The sequence below is a fragment of the Stenella coeruleoalba genome (assembly GCF_951394435.1).
Source record: "Stenella coeruleoalba genome assembly, chromosome: 5".
NCBI lineage: Eukaryota > Metazoa > Chordata > Mammalia > Artiodactyla > Delphinidae > Stenella > Stenella coeruleoalba.
The window spans coordinates 70,083,882-70,104,053 of record NC_137150.1 but is presented as its reverse complement, the minus strand read 5'-3'; the positions used below and the strand labels follow the sequence as shown (position 1 = coordinate 70,104,053).

The 20,172-nt window shown below is 35.9% G+C and overlaps 1 protein-coding gene across 4 annotated transcripts in view; it reads right to left on the bottom strand.

Moving 5' to 3' along the window:
* The window catches only part of OPA1 (OPA1 mitochondrial dynamin like GTPase), a 97,234-nt gene that overhangs the window by 52,352 nt on the left and 24,710 nt on the right, over positions 1–20,172 (bottom strand). For all 4 annotated transcript variants that reach the window (XM_079921577.1, XM_079921578.1, XM_079921579.1 and 1 more), the window contains 13 exons: positions 18,110–18,214; positions 16,382–16,468; positions 15,614–15,727; positions 13,626–13,706; positions 13,426–13,500; positions 13,028–13,099; positions 12,848–12,947; positions 12,013–12,143; positions 9,311–9,383; positions 9,146–9,218; positions 7,771–7,886; positions 6,798–6,862; positions 5,955–6,031 (listed from right to left, as the gene is read on the bottom strand). In XM_079921577.1, the coding sequence (XP_079777703.1) occupies positions 5,955–6,031; positions 6,798–6,862; positions 7,771–7,886; positions 9,146–9,218; positions 9,311–9,383; positions 12,013–12,143; positions 12,848–12,947; positions 13,028–13,099; positions 13,426–13,500; positions 13,626–13,706; positions 15,614–15,727; positions 16,382–16,468; positions 18,110–18,214 (1,169 nt within the window). The remainder of the gene's footprint in view (positions 1–5,954; positions 6,032–6,797; positions 6,863–7,770; positions 7,887–9,145; positions 9,219–9,310; positions 9,384–12,012; positions 12,144–12,847; positions 12,948–13,027; positions 13,100–13,425; positions 13,501–13,625; positions 13,707–15,613; positions 15,728–16,381; positions 16,469–18,109; positions 18,215–20,172) is intronic.

Below are 20,172 nucleotides of genomic sequence, written 5' to 3'. Positions count from 1 at the left end.
TAGAAAGCCCAGAGATAAACCCATGTACATATGGTCACCTTATCTTTGATAAAGGAGGCAGGAATGTACAGTGGAGAAAGGACAGCCTCTTCAATAAGTGGTGCTGGGAAAACTGGACAGCTACATGTAAAAGTATGAGATTAGATCACTCCCTAACACAATACACAAAAATAAGCTCAAAATGGATTAAAGACCTAAATGTAAGGCCAGACACTATCAAACTCTTTGAGGAAAACATAGGCAGAACACTCTATGACATAAATCACAGCAAGATCCTTTTTGACCCACCTCCTAGAGAAATGGAAATAAAAACAAAAATAAACAAAAGGGACCTAATGAAACTTAAAAGCCTTTGCACAGTAAAGGAAACCATAAACAAGACCAAAAGACCACCCTCAGAATGGGAGAAAATATTTTCAAATGAAGCAACTGACAAAGGATTAATCTCCAATATATATAAGCAGCTCATGCAGCTCAATAACAAAAAAACAAACAACCCAATCCAAAATGGGCAGAAGACCTAAATAGACATTTCTCCAAAGAAGATATACAGATTGCTGCCAACAAACACATGAAAGAATGCTCAACATCATTAATCATTAGAGAAATGCAAATCAAAACTACAATGAGGTATCATCTCACACTGGTCAGAATGGCCACCATCAAAAAATCTACAAACAATAAATGCTGGATAGGGTGTGGAGAAAAGGGAACCCTCTTGCACTGTTGGTGGGAATGTAAATTGATACAGCCACTATGGAGAACAGTATGGAATTTCCTCAAAAAACTCAAAAGAGGACTACCATATGACCCAGCAATCCCACTACTGGGCATATATCCTGAGAAAACCATAATTCAAAAAGAGTCATGTACCAAAATGTTCATTGCAGCTCTATTTACAATAGCCAGGAGACGGAAACAACCTAAGTGTCCATCACCAGATGAATCGATAAAGAAGATGTGGCACATATATACAATGGAATATTACTCAGCCATAAAAAGAAATGAAATTGAGTTATTTGTAGTGAGGTGGATGGACCTAGAGACTGTCATACAGAGTGAAGTAAGTCAGAAAGAGAAAAACAAATACCGTATGCTAACATATATATATGGAATCTAAAAAAAAAAAAAAGAAAATGGTCAGGAGAACCTAGGAGCAAGACGGGAATAAAGATGCAGACCTACTAGAGAATGTACTTGAGGATATGGGGAGAGGGAAGGGTAAGCTGGGACAAAGTGAGAGAGTGGCATCGACATATATACACTACCAAACGTAAGGTAGATAGCTAGTGGGAAGCAGCCACATAGCACAGGTAGATCAGCTCGGTGTTTTGTGACTACCTAGAGGGGTGGGATAGGGAGGGTGGGAGGGAGGGAGATGCAAGAGGGAAGAGATATGGGAACATATGTGTATGTATAACTGATTCACTTTGTTATAAAGCAGAAACTAACACACCACTGTAAAGCAATTATACTCTAATAAAGATGTTAAAACAAAACACTATGTAGTGCACTGAAACTAACATAATATTGCATGTCAACTATATTTCAATAAAAACAAAAGGAAGGAAAGAAGGGAGGAAGGAAGGAGAGAGAGAATGAATATGCGGAGAGAATACACCACTGAGGATCAAAAGGACAAAGTCCATTTAGTCACGGCATTAATGACAGATAATGGGAGAATTTTAAGAGCAAGGTGGAAGAAAAGAAGTTTGTCAGGGCCATCTATTCAGACAATTTTAAACACAAACTCAAGATATCTGAAAGATGAACAAAAAATCAGGATACAGCCTCTGACCACGAACGCCTTTTGCTGCTCCTGCCTCAGAACAGACATGGTCTGTTAATCTCTTCCTAGGAGTCTATGGGACAGGACTCTACAACCCAGACACCCTTTCAAGGAGATCATAACAAAATTCCACACCACCAAATTCTGACAAGCCTTAGGTAACTTTCTCAAAGGAGGCTGCAGCTTCTCAGTCCACCAAAGGTGGCTGCTGTCACTTATCCTTACCCAGCTCACTTGCCCTTTCATCACTAAGCTGCTGTCCTCCGTCCAGACTCCCCCTGCTCCCCTCCATCACAATAACTTTTATTGTGCCTCCAATACCTTGTTCCATAACAAACAAACCATTTTATATTCTCATTCTTTCCCTTTTCCTTACATCTTCAAACCTTTCCTGACCCTCCCTTACAGGCAGTAACTGTCCTCAAATTCTGCTGCCTGGAAGCTGCTCATTAGCTGAATGTGCTTCAGAGTCAGGAAGTGGATGTTCTTCTTACCCCACAATCTCTCTTCCAGACCATTAGTCCTCTACTCACATCGACCAGTTCCCCAGTATATATTCTAGGTGATTGTAGACTTCTTCTCTAAGTTTTGCCATCGTCCAGGGATAAATACCACTAATACACAAAATACAACTACCATTATAGTTCTATTTATCACCCCCTTTATCTCCTGAACTCTACCTATATGCCCTTTTAATTAAAATTTTTTTCAAAATGAAAATTTCTTCTTTTAAAGCAGAGGACTTACTCCATATAATTTAAAACCAATACAGAAAAAGTAAGAAGTCCTCCATAATGTCTCTTTCACTAAATGACCACTATTCACAGCTTAATTTATCATTAAAAATATTCAATGCCTACATTACTATTTGTGTGTGTTTACACAGGTGATATTACACATACTGTTTAATAAATATAATATTCAAGTATATTGTACATAGTTTTCCATGTTGACATCCTACATTTTTCAATGGCTGCATAGTAATCCACTCTATGGATAAATCAAATATTATGTAATTACAAATAAAAACACAAGTTTTCAATTTTTTACACTTATAAACAAAACCATGGTGAAGATTCTTATGTGTTCATCTTCGTCAAAAATATCTTCATTTCAATAGAGCCCTAGCAATATAATTACTGGATATAGATGTACTCAGTCTTTAACTGACTCCTCTTCTCCATTACCTACACATCCAATCACTAAATCCTGTCAATTCTATCCTCTAGGTAACCTCTCAAATATCTCAAAAATGACTCCTCTTCTCCACCTGTACAACCACTATTCAAGTTCAAGCCACTATCTCTTCTGGTCTAGATTGTTTCAACAGTCAACTGTCTCCTTGCTCAGTTTTCTCCACCTGTATTCCACTTTCCCTACTACAAAAATCTTTTTAAAATGCAAATCTGCCTAAACCTCTTCATTGGCCCTCACTGGTTGTGGGATAAATTTCAAGCTTCTAAACATGGTTTCTAAGGCCCTTACTCATCTATATCTTGCTTATATCCACCGTTTCATCTTCTTCCTCTTGCCTCCTTCTATGCTAAAGCCATAGGTACCTGTCTTCAGTTACTTGTGTCACTTTTCTTGCTCTCACCTCTTGGCCTCTGTAATATTCTGGTCACTGCCTTTACCTAGTATCTATTCACTCTTTAAATCTCAAATTATAAGAAATCGTTTTTGATTCCTTACATCTGAGTTAGGGTACTTAACTGTGCATTCCCATATTCCTTTCATTCTTTTAACTTCAACAAAATAAACTTAACACTTTTCACCAAAAATTGTATGTATACTGCGATACCATTTTTAAGTGTATTTCTATAAATCCTGCCAGCTATCCTTCTAAATAAGGATAAAATAACTATCTCCTGCTTAGTGTCCGTAATCGACTCCTAAAGATCAAGTATATTGTGTGAAAGCGCTGAGAGCCTATTTCTTACTCTAATGAATCATATGTCAAATCTAAACCTCCAATAACTTTCTTAAAATATGACTGAAGTATAGAATGACAAAATGCTTGTAACAGTGCTTCCAAATTACCAAATACAGATCAAACAGTCCTGTGACTTAAATAATTATAAACATCTTAGAGTTGTATCCTAAAGTGTCACATAAGGCATTAAGTAGCAAAAAGATACTACCTGATACAACATCAACTACGTCACAAAAATAAAACATTTTGGGGTGCAATGCAGTTGAAATCAATGTGGCACAAACAGCTAAGATTAGGACATGCTATTTTGATCTATGTTTGTGTTAAGCTACAGCGTCTGGGGAAAAAGGGTGCGGCGGAGGTGGAGGGGTGGTGATGAAAAGATCCAGCAGCTCAAAGAATAAATCTCTAGCAGCCAGATGTCCTAGTTCTCTCCCTTGCCTTCTCAATAGGCAATCTGGCAATACAGGTTTCTTGTCCCTTCACAAATTCCCTTCACCACCCGTGTGTTAAGTAAATTAGATTTATCTTCAAGGCTTGCTTAAGTGTAGGTACACTTTGATTTCAGACTTGCTCTGTCCAAACAAAACTAACGATTCCATTTGATGATGCCAGAAATTCACAGAGGCACCACATTTTTCTCCCATAAATAGCATTATGAGTTATCATAGTTTACAAATCACTTTTCTGTACATTATCTTCATACAACCTAGTAAGGTAAGTAGTACTATTCATTCTGTGTGTATGTGTGTATATGTATATACTATACACATACATACATATATACACACACACATCTCTATCTCTTGCAAACTTCAAAAACTGGATGACTTATAGAAAGCCATAGAACTGGCTTAAAATACAAATAATAATGATAACAAGTTTTTTTTTGTGTGTGTATATATATATATATGATTAATCAATCAACAAATACAGATAAGATCAGAATTCCTTTTTGGATAAGGAGAGAGATTAAAAATAGGCAAATTTTGACTACTTGAAGAGAGAAAAGGGTTCACTACTGAGGAAGAAAGGGCACCAACATAAGGAAACTAGTAGTACTGAATACAAACTTAAGGACTGGACACTACTGTCTAAGTTCCATTTTGATAATCTTCAACTGAGCAAATATAAGAGTTACAGAAAATATTCATAATAAATGGCAGTTCTGCTCCAAGAATAATAAATTTTTAAACTACAGACTTCATTATAAAGATAATTTTTATATAAGGGATTTGTTAATTAAAATACGATTATAAAAATTTTAAATTTAAGCTATTTATACATAGCTTGCTTGAGGTACATGGAACCTATTTTGGTTACTGCCATTCCAACATATTTAAGAGCGCCAATATTTACGTAAAACATAAATTGAAGGTGACACTTGGCCCTAAAAGCGATTTGCATGAGTATTTTTCAAAAGAATGCATTTACTTGCTATTTAAAAAAAAAATCTCAAACAGGATTCAATTTCAAATGTGATCTGTACAAAACATATCAGACACGTATTACAAAAGCACCAGTGTTCTTATGCAGATGTGAGAATTTGAAAGCAATATACTCTTCTCCTACAGCAATTTTCTCTGTAGTTTTGTTCTCTAAGTGTAATCCAACAAGAGCAACCAGTTTTGTTAGACTGTTTGATACTTAGCTAAAGCACAATTTGATAAAACTTTTACCTAAATGATTTTATAGAAATCAAAATTATGTATTTATTAAAGTATAAGATAAGGAAAAACCTAAGATGAATGAAGATTTCAAAAGAGCATGGAGAGGGCTTCCCTGGTGGCGCAGTGGTTGAGAGTCCGCCTGCCGATGCAGGGAACACGGGTTCGTGCCCTGGTCTGGGAAGATCCCACATGCCGTGGAGCGGCTGGGCCGGTTGAGCCATGGCCGCTGAGCCTGCGCTCCGCAACGGGAGAAGCCACAACAGTGAGAGGCCCACGTACCGCAAAAAAAAAAAAAAGAGCATGGAGAAAGCTATCTTTCAGAATATCTCTTCTCAGAGATATATAATAAATACATAATTCATTATACTTAAAATATTTAATTGGTTAGACTAGAATAGTGGTTGGATTCTGCAAAAAAACGTACTTTTATGTTCTTGCCTATTTACTAAGTGTTTGGGGGGACAGGCCAAGGCTACAATAAATCACTGCTTTATCAATCTAAGTTTTAGTATTCCATTATAATTCACATAGTAAAGTCTTTGAGAAAAGGTCAAATACTCACCAATGTTTTGGTGTAACCTGGCTCAGACTGATAACTTCATCGAGGATTTCATTTTTAGCTTTTTCAAACAGTTCGTTCTAGGCAATATAGATACACGTAAGTAAGATTTTCATAAGATAGTCAATTTGCCCTGCCATGATTTTCAGAGATAACTAAAAGGAAGGCCTCTGACAAGCTACTGGCTGGACTTAGTTTTGAAGCATGCCTGACCAACAAGTAACGCTCTTCTCTTCTAGTCTCTTTCTTTAGGAATGCCAATATCCAGATAAGGACAAAGACACTGACACACGTCTACCTTATTCAACTCTGAATGCAGTTTTTCACGGAACATTGGTTCAGGTAAGTTTTTTACATAACAAACGTTATGTGAAAGTTATCAACGCACATTAATTTAGTGTATTACTAACAGTAATCTGATGCTGTGTTTTACAACTGATGGCATTTTAAAATCAAGGAAAACCAATACTTAAGACCTATGAACTTAGAGTATGAACAGTGAAAAGGTTAAAAAGCTGATGTATAATTTTTAAGTTTACATTACATAAATATGTTAATTTATAAGACATTGAAAGACTATTCTTCACCTTTTCAGAAAAAGATTTTCAATACTTGTTTGGATGTCCTATGATCCCTAATTACTTTTTTTATTATGTAATAAATAATTTAAGTTATTTGTAAAAGTGACAACTGTTCGTGGAAATGTATTCTTGCAACTCTAAATTAGTAATCATGGTTAAAACCAAAACAATTTAGCTTACCAGATTCTGCTTGTCAACATAAACTTTGTTAGAGCACAATACTAAATTAGATATACACAAAATACATGAGGTATATAAATATTACCCGGTCAAGTTCTCGCAGGCGAGGATAGTTATTCTTCCACTCAGTTTCAAGGTTAAAACGTGTTGCTGAAGAAGAAGGAAAAATGCTCAAGTTTGAGGATTCTCTTCAGTTCCAGATGCAGTGGTTAAAGGCTATCTCTCACATATCTGCTATATTAACTGAATTTCTGAGTGTGCACAGATAGCTCCTGAGTACTCTGGGCTCTCAATATCTCAGAATAGCATTATTACAACAGTTTCCCAAACTAATCCCTTTGACTTTAGTTTCTCCATTTTCAGTCCACAAAGCACACAGCTGACACAATTTAGTACAGCTGCTAAGAGCATGGGACTCTGAAGTCATACCACCAACTCAATACTGATTTTGAACCCTTCAAACCCTGGGTCTATTATCTATTACTGTTTGATGCTGGGTGTGTTACTTAGGTACATTATTCTCTGCCTCAGTTTGCTCTTCTGTAAGATGAGAATAACACTTACAAGGTTGCTGAGGGACTAATGGGATAAATAAGTAGGCTTTCCTAATGAGAAAATGGGCGGAGGATATACTCTCACCAAATGAAACTACGGAAGCAAGCAAAGCCATGGAACAGGAAAGCGTGGTATTCAGGAACCAGTACAATGTAGCTGAAAGTACACTGTCTGCTCTGCTTCCCAACACATTTCCTCTCTTTCCTCTAAAAAGGCAGAATCTGAGTTCTCTATAGTTATACTAGGTTCTTTCTCCCAAACACTACTGCAAACTTTCTGTTTAAATTTTGTAATGTTCTCCTAGTAATGTTTCCCCTGAAAAGAAAAATCCTGCTCTCATACAACTGAAGATTTGTAGTTTTCCTTTTCCTACATACTATCTTATAGTAAATGAATGAAAAGCAACTGTTAAAACAAAGGAAGTAAAGAATCTGATGGATGCCCAAGACTGCCAGCTAATAAAATATCTAAATTTGAGAGTTTATTTTAAAAACCCAACTTACCTTTGAAACTGTCGGCCTGTTGTTCAACTGACTCTCGTACCATTTTCCAAAAGCAGTCCGAAACAGCAAGGCTGAGATTTCTTGTAGTTACTTGGTGTGCCTTTAGCATGCTTGTCCTACAAAACAATAACCAGAGCTAAAGTATATTAAAGTGGCAGAAAGGACAATACTATCACCAAGTTTGAGAATGTGCTTGTTACAACATAATGAGAATAGCCACTTAATCATTTTATACTAGGGCGGTCCAATGAACTTTCTGTGATGAGGAAAGTAATCTATACCCGTGCTGTCCAATATGGTAGCTACTAGTCACATGGGGTTATTGACCCCTTGAAATGTGTGGCTAGTGTGACTGAGGAACTCACATTTTCCTTCTGTTTAATGTTAACTAATTTAAATTTAGAGACTTCCCTGGTGGCACAGTGGTTAAGAGTCTGCCTGCCAGTCTAAGGGACATGGGTTCGAGCCCCGGTGTGAGAGGATCCCACACGCCGCAGAGCAACTAAGCCCATGCGCCACAACTACTGAGCCTGTGCTCTAGAGCCCGAGAGCCACAACTACTGAAGCCCACGCCACCTAGAGCCCGTGCTCCGCAACAAGAGAAACCACCGCAATGAGAAGCCCGCGCACTGCAACAAACAGTAGCCCCTGCTTGCTGAAACTAGAGAAAACATGCGTGCAGCAACAAAGACCCAACACAGCCAAAAATAAATAAATAAATTTAAACAAGCACACAAGGCTAGTGACCACTATACTGGATAGCATAGTTCTACCCACTTGCCAGCTCCCAACCCAACAGACAATTCTCAAGACTACGTGTGAAAAGACTACCTTGACTTACTATACTAATATAGAGGCAAACGCACCCTTCCAGTTCAAGAGACTCTCTACATGTTATAATGTTTTAAAATTCAGTTGCCCTTTAGCTTTTCCTCTTTGCTTTTCTGTCAGTGTCTTATTTTCTGTTAATTTCTGTCAATATCTATTTAAGGACACCCCTTTCACACTCCCACCCCTCACTCCAACTTTCCCCAATACTGTAAGAGAAATGTGTACATGCATTTAAACATGTAAGTGTTGATTTTAAAAAATCACCTTATAAGTAAAACAACTTAAGTGGTGTCAGTGTGGTCTCCGATGCCCATATGCCAAGGGGCAGTTTATTACAACAGCATGTACTGTACTGTGTGATAAACTGCTCCCAATTCTGTCAGAGTAGCTTGAGGACTTGCTTATTAAATACAGATCGCTATTTGGGAATTCAATTCTGGAAATTCAATGTTAAACTGATAGCTATAAAACAAACTTTTAAATGAAAACAGCTGAAGCTACTCCCTCACTATAAATTCTTTAAATATTTAAACAAGATACCTACTTTAGCAGTTTTGAATTCTGAAAAAATTCTTCTTCATAGTCTCTTATAGCTTCAATGCTTTCAGAGCTGTTTCCTAGGGAGAGATGATGGTAAAGTTCTCACTAAGAAAATTCATTTTTATTATTTGAAAACAACAAAAAACTATAATAATCTGTCTTTGCATACCTTTTCCTGTTACAACAGCAAAATAACCTAGAGCTTTCATTGGGAAGAGTTTTCCTTCAATTATCTGCTGAATCTATTTTCAAAAGTGGGAAAAATAAACAGATGTAAGTTTACATAATTTTTAAAGCATAACATGCTATTTAGAAAGCAAATTTAATAATGCTATATATGTATATGTTTGGGTAAATATATGTCTGTACAAAAGTACTGAAATGTATTTCAACTGCTATATATGTCTGTACAAAAGTACTAAAATGCATTTCAATTGCTCTTTGAGGAAAAAATGAAATACATTTAGTTTTGTTATATTAAAAATGTATTGTTAAAACTCAAGTACCAAAATTAGAACTTGGAATGACATATAGAGCTTTGGAGTCAGGCCTTAGTTTGAATTTCTTCTCTGGCACTTACTAGGTGTGTGGCCTTAAGTAAGCTACTTAACTTTTTCAAACTGGTAGTTGAAAAGGTTATATGATACTTAACACAGTGCCAGGCACGCAGAAGCACACAATAATAGTAGCTGCTATTATTATTTCCCCAATATCTAAATTCTAACAAAGTTGGACAGTCTTTTTTTTTTTCTTTTTTTAACTCTATAAAAAAAAATTTGGATCCAGTGGTTCTCAACTCTTTTAGGGTCAAAACTCCTTTTCTAAATGAAATAAAAACTACAGACTCTGTCTCCAGAAAAATGCACATTTGCACAGAGATCTATCATTCACACATAACATAAAAGAGTTCCTACTCCCAGAAGCTCATTAAGATTAATACTGAGATAAGAATCCCTCCTCTAAGACAAGTTACATTTCTAGGCTAATGCTAAATCTTTGGTATAAAAAAAGACTGATATAAGCTTCAACTGTATTCAAAGGAAATGCAAACTCATTTTCCTAAAGAAGAGGAGAAAAATGAAAGGAATGATGGGAAATGGGAAGGAAGCGCAGAAATTTGCTTCTACCTCACTTCTCCCCTCCTCCCTATCAGGACCAATACGGCCAAGGGCAGGCCTTACCCTTAAAAATAAGGCAAAGCTAAGGTCACTGAGGCTGTACAGAAAAGAGTTAACACAGCAGGCCTGAGATTGCTGTCCTCAGAAAGGCCTGCCTGTCCTTGGCTGGCATCTGGGAACTTAACTGGTAAACAATTCCCTACACTGATATAAAACTTTCCCTAAATAACAGTGGCTCATTGTGCAATCCATGTGGTTTATGCTGAGCATCTGCTTTCCCTTGGGCGTCTGGAATCTTGGTACTTGAGGGTGGCTACATGAACAGCCCCCGATAAAAACCTTAGGTGCTGTGTCTCTAATGAGTAACTTGTTGCTGGCAGGATTAAGCATTTCCTGTATGACTCTACTAGGAAAGAACTCTTGGAAACTTGAGCTTGGTTTCCTTCAGATATCACCTTCTGCACCTTCTCATTTTGTAATTTTGCTTTGCATCCTATCATTGTAATAAAATCTTAGGTGGAAGTATGACTATGTACTGAGTCCTGTGAGTCCTACGGAATCAGGGAGTCTAGGGGTGGTCTGCCTTGGGAACCCCATCACAGAGGCATAGTCCTACAGAGTTTCGGGTGGGAAAAACAGAAATTCTAAGCAGTAGCCAGAGGGATGGGTACTTATATCTGAAGTTGTTCCATGGGGGATGAAGATATAATAACAACAGATGATAGCCACTATTTACATAACACTTTTGTGCCAAGCACTATTTCAACCACTTTACGATGGATATTTAACTCAATAAGTTTTCATTACCTATGGGACAGTACCATTAATATCTTCATTTCCAACAGATGAGAAAGCCTAAAGCACTGAAAAAGTAAAACAACTTACCTAAGGTTACACAACTAGCAAACAGTAGCGCAGGTGTGAAACCAAGCAATCTGGCTACAGATTGTGCACTTTTACCCACTTTTACCCACTTTTTTATGCCTTCATAATTAAGTAGAGAGCATGTCCTAAAAAACCTTGCACACAATCGTACCTTGAAATAAAATACTTTCCTTGTTAAGGGAGGAGGAGAGAAGGGACACTGAATACCATGAATAGAAGTCACAGAATCTCAGAAATGAAAATGACCTAGAGATCAACTAGACTAATAGGTTGGACGGTGCACTGACTGGATGCAGAAAAGTAACAAGATTTGCCCAAGGACATGCAGCTGGTTGGTGGTAGAGCATGGATAAGAATGCTGAGCCCTGACACCCCATCCAATGCCTTCTCTATTATGAAAACCTGCCTCACAGTCTTTCATCAGTTAAGAAACGCAATGTTTATCTGAAAAAAATAAATAATAAAAAAATTTTAAAAAAACAGGACAAAATAAAATAAGGCCCAAAAGGAATTTAAACTGTCACTAGTTTTACATTAATTAATGAACATCAACTAAAAAAAAAGTTTAAACTATAACAAAAAATACTACAAATGAGGTTAATGACTGTATGTCAACATACAAAATTTAAATTAAATTAGAGTAAGCAACATTAGCAGTTTTAAGTATTTGAAGCAAACTGATTACAATTGTGGAATTTCACTTATACCTGGATATTGCACTTAAGTAATTTACTATAACTATACAATACTTTGTTTTTAATGAGAACCAAGAAAAATCCCATTACTACTTGTATTTCACAAGGAAATTTTTTATTCCCCCAACCAGTCCCTGTCATAACTGAAGCTTGTATAAAGAACTTGCCCTCACCCTGCTTGGACTAGCCACATTTTTCTCTGCCAGGTCTACTTTGGTCAAAACAAATATTGTCCTTCTTCCATGAGGATCCATTTGACTGACCAAGTCGGTAACAATGCTGCGTTCAGCATCCACAGATCCATCTGAAAAAAAGATTGAAAAATGACATTGTAGGGCTTCCCTGGAGGCACAGTGGTTAAGAATCCACCTGCCAGTGCAGGGAACACGGGTTCAAGCCCTGGTCCGGGAAGATCCCACATGCCAAGGAGCCAAGGAGCAAGTAAGCCCGTGCGCCACAAATACTGAGCCTGTGCTCTAGAGCCCGCGAGCCACAACTACTGGGCCCATGTGTCATAGCTACTGAAGCCCGCAGGCCTAGAGCCCATGCTCTGCAACAAGAGAAGCCACCACAATGAGAAGCCCGCGCACCGCAAGGAAGAGTAGCCCGCACTCTCCAAAAGAGAAAGCCCATGCGCAGCAACAAAGACCCAACGCAGCCATAAATAAATAAATAAATAAGACACTGTAATGGTTACAAAGTAGGTTCTAAAAACTTCAACAGGCTACATCTTTGTGTCTACATTATAGTAAGAAAATTTTTCTTAATATTTTATCTTAGTTATGAAAAGACATTCTAGCCAATAAAAATGTCTATGATGCCTACACAGTGAAATTTATCAAAATATCACCAACTTCAATTCTATTTACTAATAAAACGAACAAGTAAGAGGAGATAACAAAACATATTTATTTTGTATGTTTATGTAACGTGCATATGTAGAACAAAGCTTTGATTGCTAAGTAAGGAAGAATATTAGTGCAATTAAAATCTTTCAATAAAACTTACCTTGAATACATAGTATGATAGCATTAGGATTCTGCATATAAGCTTTGCTGATACTGAAAATAGTTTCTTTTGTGTCAGGAGCCATGCCTGATGTCACAGTCTTGAAGAAAAAGGTTTTAAATGTCATTATAAATGTCTTTCACAATAGGAAGATAAAACACACATTTTGTAGATACTTACATTAATCACACCTGGTAGGTCAACAAGCACCATCCTCTGTAGTCCAGGGCCCTTTACATTTAAGGATATGGTCTGTGCAGGGAAAAAAAATCCAAAAACCAAAAAACTAATTTTGGGAAGCAGCTTGTTAGGAATTTTTTGGTGACACATATTTTGAAAATTCTGTATCTCATCCATTCAGATATGCAGCTCAGAAAAAAATTATGCTTTTTCTGACCATAACAGTAATTATCATAGAAAATTATCCACAAAACAATATTCTTTGGAATATTAAAAGAAAAAAAAAGACTAAGTATCTTGGAACAGCTGCAATCTAAACATCAATGCTAACACCATGATTTCAAACCATAAACATTGGATTTCCATAAAACATTGTTGAAATGAATCGCAACACTTACCTCAGGGCTAACAGTACAGCCTTCTTTCACGTTTTTTCTCATTCGGAGTTCTATTTCATGTCTTAATGCTGCAAGCTATCAATGGAAAGCAACAAAATCCTAAGGAAATCTTCAGTTAAATATTCCATTTAGTTGTCTTTTGTAAGTTTACACATGTTATAAAAAGTTACATACATAAACCTCATACAAATTCTACTTACATCTTCCTCTTTGGTAAGATCAAACTCCCGAGAACTATCTTTAAACAAGGCCACGTGGTGAGGGCCTTCACTGAGAGTCACCTGAAATTAACAGAACATTGAGAAGACTGTATTTACAATTCCTATTAATTCCCACAGCACTTATATGGTTCTCCTTTTCCAGTCAACATTATACAGAGTACCAAGCAGAAAGCCATCAATCTCAAAACTTGAAGAACTAAAAGGAAATCTTGCATTTCACTTCAAAGGTAAATTTAGGTAAAGGACAGTTCATTTATTCAACACCTATTTATTGAGAGCCAACTGTGTCAGGCACTGCAGATGGGGGAACTCGAAGAATCGACTGTAACTGGTTTAGGCCTCATTATATACTGGGAGAAATATACAGAGAGAACAGGTCTGTGTAGCAAAACCTAGGATGCCACAGAGGAGAGCAGTACTAAGGGGAACTAAGGCAGCCTTCACCCAAGGAGTGACATTTGAACAAGAAATTCTCTAACAACTTATATGTCAACAGTCAGTGGTTTCATGAGAACTTCTAAACTTCACATTCCTTAACTTTTCAGTTGTAACTTTTCAAGCTTCTCTATAATGATTCGATTTCACTTTTAAAAAACAATTCTGTCTACTAAGATTAGCTAAGCATACAGAGGATAACAAATAAAACCTAGCTGTTTGGAGACATCTGAGCAGCCTGGACTGAGTCCAGGACCCCAAAGGATCTGGATGGGTATATTCCTGCAGCTATTCTCCCTCAGGGCATTTGCTGATTTGTGGCACATGGTGGCCTGAAAGAGAAGTTTAAAACTTGTAGCAGTCTCACTGTGTTGAAGAGACAAAATCGGATTCCAGGGCTATCAAGCAGCCACCATCTAAGATGCCAAACTCTCAGAGAAAAATGGACAGCAGAAATAAATCTCCAAAAACTGAGCCCTACATTCTATGCACAATTTCCCTTTAAGGCATTTGCGCATTAAGGAACAAAGAAGCTGTTAAAGAAGTTAAAATATTAAGTCAAGATTTTGGCAATTTCACTCTTCAAGGGGAGACAAAAATCTGGAGTTTAGAGTCCATGAAGGAGGAGAAGTCCTGGTAAATACTAGTGAAGTAATGACAAACTGAAAAGAGAACAGCCTTGTCTGTTTCAAGGAAATCTGTCCATGATATCTGCCTGCTGGAAGAAAGTGAACTCCTTCCTAAAATATAGTATCAGCCATAGCCACTACAATTAGGGTGCTGGTTACGATGTAAAAGGTAGGTTCACAATATTTTTACAGTTAATTACAGAGCATGATATAGTCAGTTCATTATTTTCCCCCTAAATTTGTAATATTCCAAATGCCCATCAACAATAAAACGGATCTATAAAGTGTGGTATATTCACACAATAACACAAAGCAATGAAAAAGAAACTAGTTTTACACAACATGGTTGAAATCACAGCCAGACCCCAAACGATGCACTGTCTGAATCACACTAGACTGCCTGTTGTAATTATAAACAGACCTCAATTCTGCAAGACTTCAGCATCAGCCTCATTGTCTCACTTTCTACCACTATTCTAGCCTTCATTCTTGGTGACTTCAATTTTCCATTTCTCCAATCACTCTATACCTACTCCATCCATTCAGCTGAGTTAAAACATACACACACATCCTTGTGTCTACATTACAGCAAGAAAAACTCCTGATCTTTGTTCATGCCTGAAGGATGCTGCCTACTGATTTCTACACTAGCAATAATTCCAAATGCTACATATCAATTATTTCTTTTGTCAGAATTCTTCATTTTAACACAATGGACAAACTTCATTAAAGTGACTACTTTCCTGAGGAACTTCATTTGGCCTCTTTTCCTTTTTAACTGAAGTAGAGTTGACAAACAATATCATGTTAGTTTCAGTGTATAACATAGTGCTTCAACATTTAAATACATCACAAAATGACCACCACAGTAAGTCTATTAATCCAGAGGGCCTATTTTCTTACCTTAACCGGAGAACGTGTCATCATCTCCCCAGACCCTCTAGGGAATATTCGTGCTTGAGCAATCATTTCCAACACACTAGTTTTTCCAGCACTTTGATCTCCAACCACAACAACCTTATGACAAAATAAATACCACATATCCATATCTTTTGATACCAACTTAAATTTAATAGATTTGGAATGCTGCTGAGAAGTTTTAGTCTTAAAAATTATCCACAATTAAATGATTTTAAAATATCATCCAGAAAAAAATGATGGTTCATACATTGATGTGTATTGAAAACATAAACAGCAAAACATTAACTGGATCCATTATTTACAGCCAAATTTTTATTAAAAACTCATGCTAATTTAAACCACTAGTTTTAAAAACACATTAACATTAATATTCCACAAATCTTTTCCACAGCTAGTTTACTCTTTACAAAGACATTTTCAATTCTATAAGGTTAAATTTCACTCATGTACCTAATCTTATCCACCATTCAGGTATTTTAATATCATGGATATCATGAATACATAATGCCAAATATCTGAAAGCCTTACTTTATTATGCATAAATATAAGTAAACCAATGGACCAAAATAAAGAGTCAAACAATATTCAATGCTTAGGGCATCACCTAGAACACATGAATATTACACAGAAAATTTTATGTCTTTGTCTATGTCTATACATATGTGTATGTATTATGTATGTAACTTTTTAAAAAACTACAGTGCTTTTTTGCTAATGGGCAAGTTCACTGTGGACTAATTTTTTACTTACCCTTGGCAGATGATCTTGTGTATTATAACTGGCATCATAATCGGACAGAACATCAAGAACTTCAGAGTACATGTCAATCAAAGATTTCTATAAAATTCAAGAAATGAGTAATATAAAATAGTGAAAACATTTTTAAAAAACCACAGATGTGTCGATAAAAGAGCTGATACATTCAAAATGTTTCCATAATAATTGTACTGCTTTTCCTAGTTACGCAAATAAATATTCCTAGTAAATGTAAAACAGTACAGAATAAAATTCCATATGTTCTTATCAAATTTATTTTAAAGAGACAATGATTTAACACAGTATATTAATTCATGATTTCCGAACCTTCTAATTAAATGGTAAAAGAAGGAGGTTATTGTTTAATATTGAAGAGCTAACATTAAGTGCCCAACAAAGGAAGACCATTAACACCAAAAAACGCCCAATAAGGGGTCAGGTGACCAGCTGAAAGGAATGTTTGGTGTATGCGTCAGAGTGGGAGAGAAAGAGAGACTGAAGAACTGGTAGAGAAAGAAACACCAAGATTATTGTTAAATCAGTATGAATGATTAGTGTACACTGATAACTGGGCAGACTAAAATGTGAGAGCACCAGGGGCAGACATCTCAGTAAAAACAGTATCAAACACGGTGCCTGGAAAACTATAAGCTTCAAGTATTTGAGGAATGATTGAACATATACACACGCCTGGGAAAAGGTTACTATCAAGCATTTAATAATTAAAGGTAAGTTTCAGTGCCAAAGTAGGAACAAAATGAGGGTCTACACTGACTTTCATCTCTCAACACCTAGAAATAAAAGGAAAGCAACTGTTATCCCCTCCACCTAAAAATAAACCAAAAACTTTTCGAATTTTCATTACCATTTCATTTTATGAGAGAAAATACAATTTCTCAGTGTTAATATATATAATTCTCAATATATATTAACACTTGGATGTGGTTTTTCCCATCAGCCATGTGCTGACTTATAAATAAAGTCATGCTATTTATTTGTTTTATGCAGTCGTAATTTGGAGTCACAACTATTAATACATGTTGGTTAAACTAGGGCTATATATCTTTGCACCTTGGCTACAAAATGAATGTGCCATGATTTATTGCAGTTTTGCTACGTACATATTCTGTTTACTTATATGACATTTAAGTTAAAAGAATTACTTCAATTTCATTTAGCACATAAAGGTTGGTTTAGTGGGGAATAAAAAGATTTAATTAACTGATAATGGTAATTACCAATGTGCTGATGATAACAATACCAGCATGCTTTTTCAAAACTACTTTAAAATGTCTAAGGAACCTTCCAGAAGAAAACATTAACTATTGTAAAACTGGAGGAAGTGGGCTCTTCATTGAGTGGCAATACAAGTAAGGCAATGAAAATAAGACATGTAACTTTCTATCAACTTACACTGCTGGTTTTATAGCTGTATAAATTAAGTAAACCTAGAGATAAACTAAATATTTCAGAAAAAATAAACTGATTCACAAGAAATGACTCTTGAAAGTATGAAAATTTATGGATATAGTATAAAATAAATGTTTGAAGATTATAATTTGTGGAAAGTCTTAGGAAGAGACCTCCCTATCTCCTAAGCATATCAGGTTAGAAATAAAAGGATAGAACCCTTTGCAGTTCCTTAAAATCCGGTATTGATCAACACACAATGTGAAGTGGTAAAGTTCTGAGAGCGAACAAATTAAGACAAACTTAAAGTACCTTAAGCTTTCTGTGATGGATGCCTTTGTCATCTTTCTGTAATACTAATTTTCTCAATTCTTTGTTCTCCTTTTCTAGCCGTTCCAAGATTCTCTGGTACTTTAACTGCAACAATATAATACATATAACTTTATAAGAAAGAGATGGGTTAAAAAATAACATTAAGGGTAAATTAAAATCTTCCAAGATCCTGAAGCAATATCTCCTGCCTACTTAAAATGAATTATTTCATTTAAAAGTCATCTATGAAAATGTTGAACAAATAAATTATGAATATTATCTCAAACAATGAGCTTCATTATAGTTTTCTATTTCAATTGGAATTTTGTTTGGAAAAGTCTTTGCTGTTTATGTTGAAGAAATTATTAAAAATACTAAAAATGAAAGGAGTTGAAGAAGGAAGTTCTTAAGTATCCTCTATGAAGCAATATTTCCTATTACAACAAAATTTTAAGTCTTCATTAAAGGGACATTTGACAAAAATTCAAACTCTCCCCATCCCCCATATTATTTTATAAAAATGATATAAAATAAAAATAGCTAACAGTACCTGACTATTCAGTATGTGACAGGCCCTTTACTGACTGTTTGACCTGCATTAACTCCCGTAAGCCTTCAAGTGAGGCCAAGGTTATACAGATTAGGAATCAGAGGTCAGGGATGCTTGGTAGCCTATCTAAGGTCACAGAGTTTTGAATACAAGTCTGAGTTGAGGGGTCAAACTCTTCCAAGTTTTGGTAAGTTTCTGTGGCCAGAAATTACACATTAATTTTTAAAATATTGATATAAGAACAATTTAAAGAAAACTAATACATTTAGACAGGCTTTTTTGTCAAAGTAGATGCTTGGCTATACAATGTTCTTCTAGAATAAATGTGATCCTTTTCTAATTGGTCTTCTCTGTACACTATTATTTCTTCTCTAAACATTAACAATGTTCAGAAAACTATTAAGAATTACTCTTTCCTATAACCAACTGGATGTTTATGTCCAACTTACAATAACATGACTCTTATAATGGAAAATATTTCTTAGAAAATGTTAGGTTGTTATAATCTTCCAAGCATACAGTAAATAACAAGAGATCACGGCTCTATCCTCAGAGAATGTCCAGCTTAAGCCAAATTAAAGAAAATATTATGTAATAGTACGAGACAGGTAGAACTACAGGCTAGATTCTATTATAAATATATTTTTACAGAATTTGTTCATCTATCTGTAGTAATAGTATATATAACAAAATACTGGTAGTTATCTAAGAATTAGTCTGTGCTGTCTAATATGGATGGTAGCCACTAGCCACATGCAGGTACTGAGCACTTGAAATGTGGCTAGCCTGAATGGAGATGAGTTAAGTATAAAATACACACCAGATTTCTATAATTCAGTAAAAATACATAAACACCACATTAATATTTCTTATACTAATTAGATGTTTAAATGATATTATTTTAGATCTGCTGGGTTAAATTTATTATTAACATCAAAATTCTACCTATTTCTTTTCACCCTTATTTAATGTAAAAATTTTACAGTGCATGGCTTGCATTATATTTCTGCTGGACACTACTGATATAGATAACGCTATTATTACATCATGAACTCTCCATCAAGTGTTTGTCAATGCCTAGCAGCTGACAACAACTGTACAAATTGAAGGGTTGATATCAATAGGTATATATAGGGGTGGCAGGATTTCCACTGGCTCACTTCCTGGTAAATATGGAATCAATTATGGGGTCTACATTTTCTGGGGCTGGAAACACTCTTTAGTACAGGTGCCAATCTGCAGTCTTCCTACAGAGATGTGCTGCTGGGTCATCCTGCAAAGACGTCTAGACCAGTAATTCTCAAACTTAAGAATTCATCAGAATCACTTGAGGGTTTTTAAGAACAAAGATTGCTCAGTTCTACACCCAGAGCTTCCCACTCAGTGAAGATGGGATGGGACCAATAATCTGCATTTCAAACAAGTTCCCAAAGGACATTACTGATGCTAATGCTGCAGAGACCACATTCTGAGCCAATGATTCTTAATCCCTGGCTGCAGATTGTAATCACCT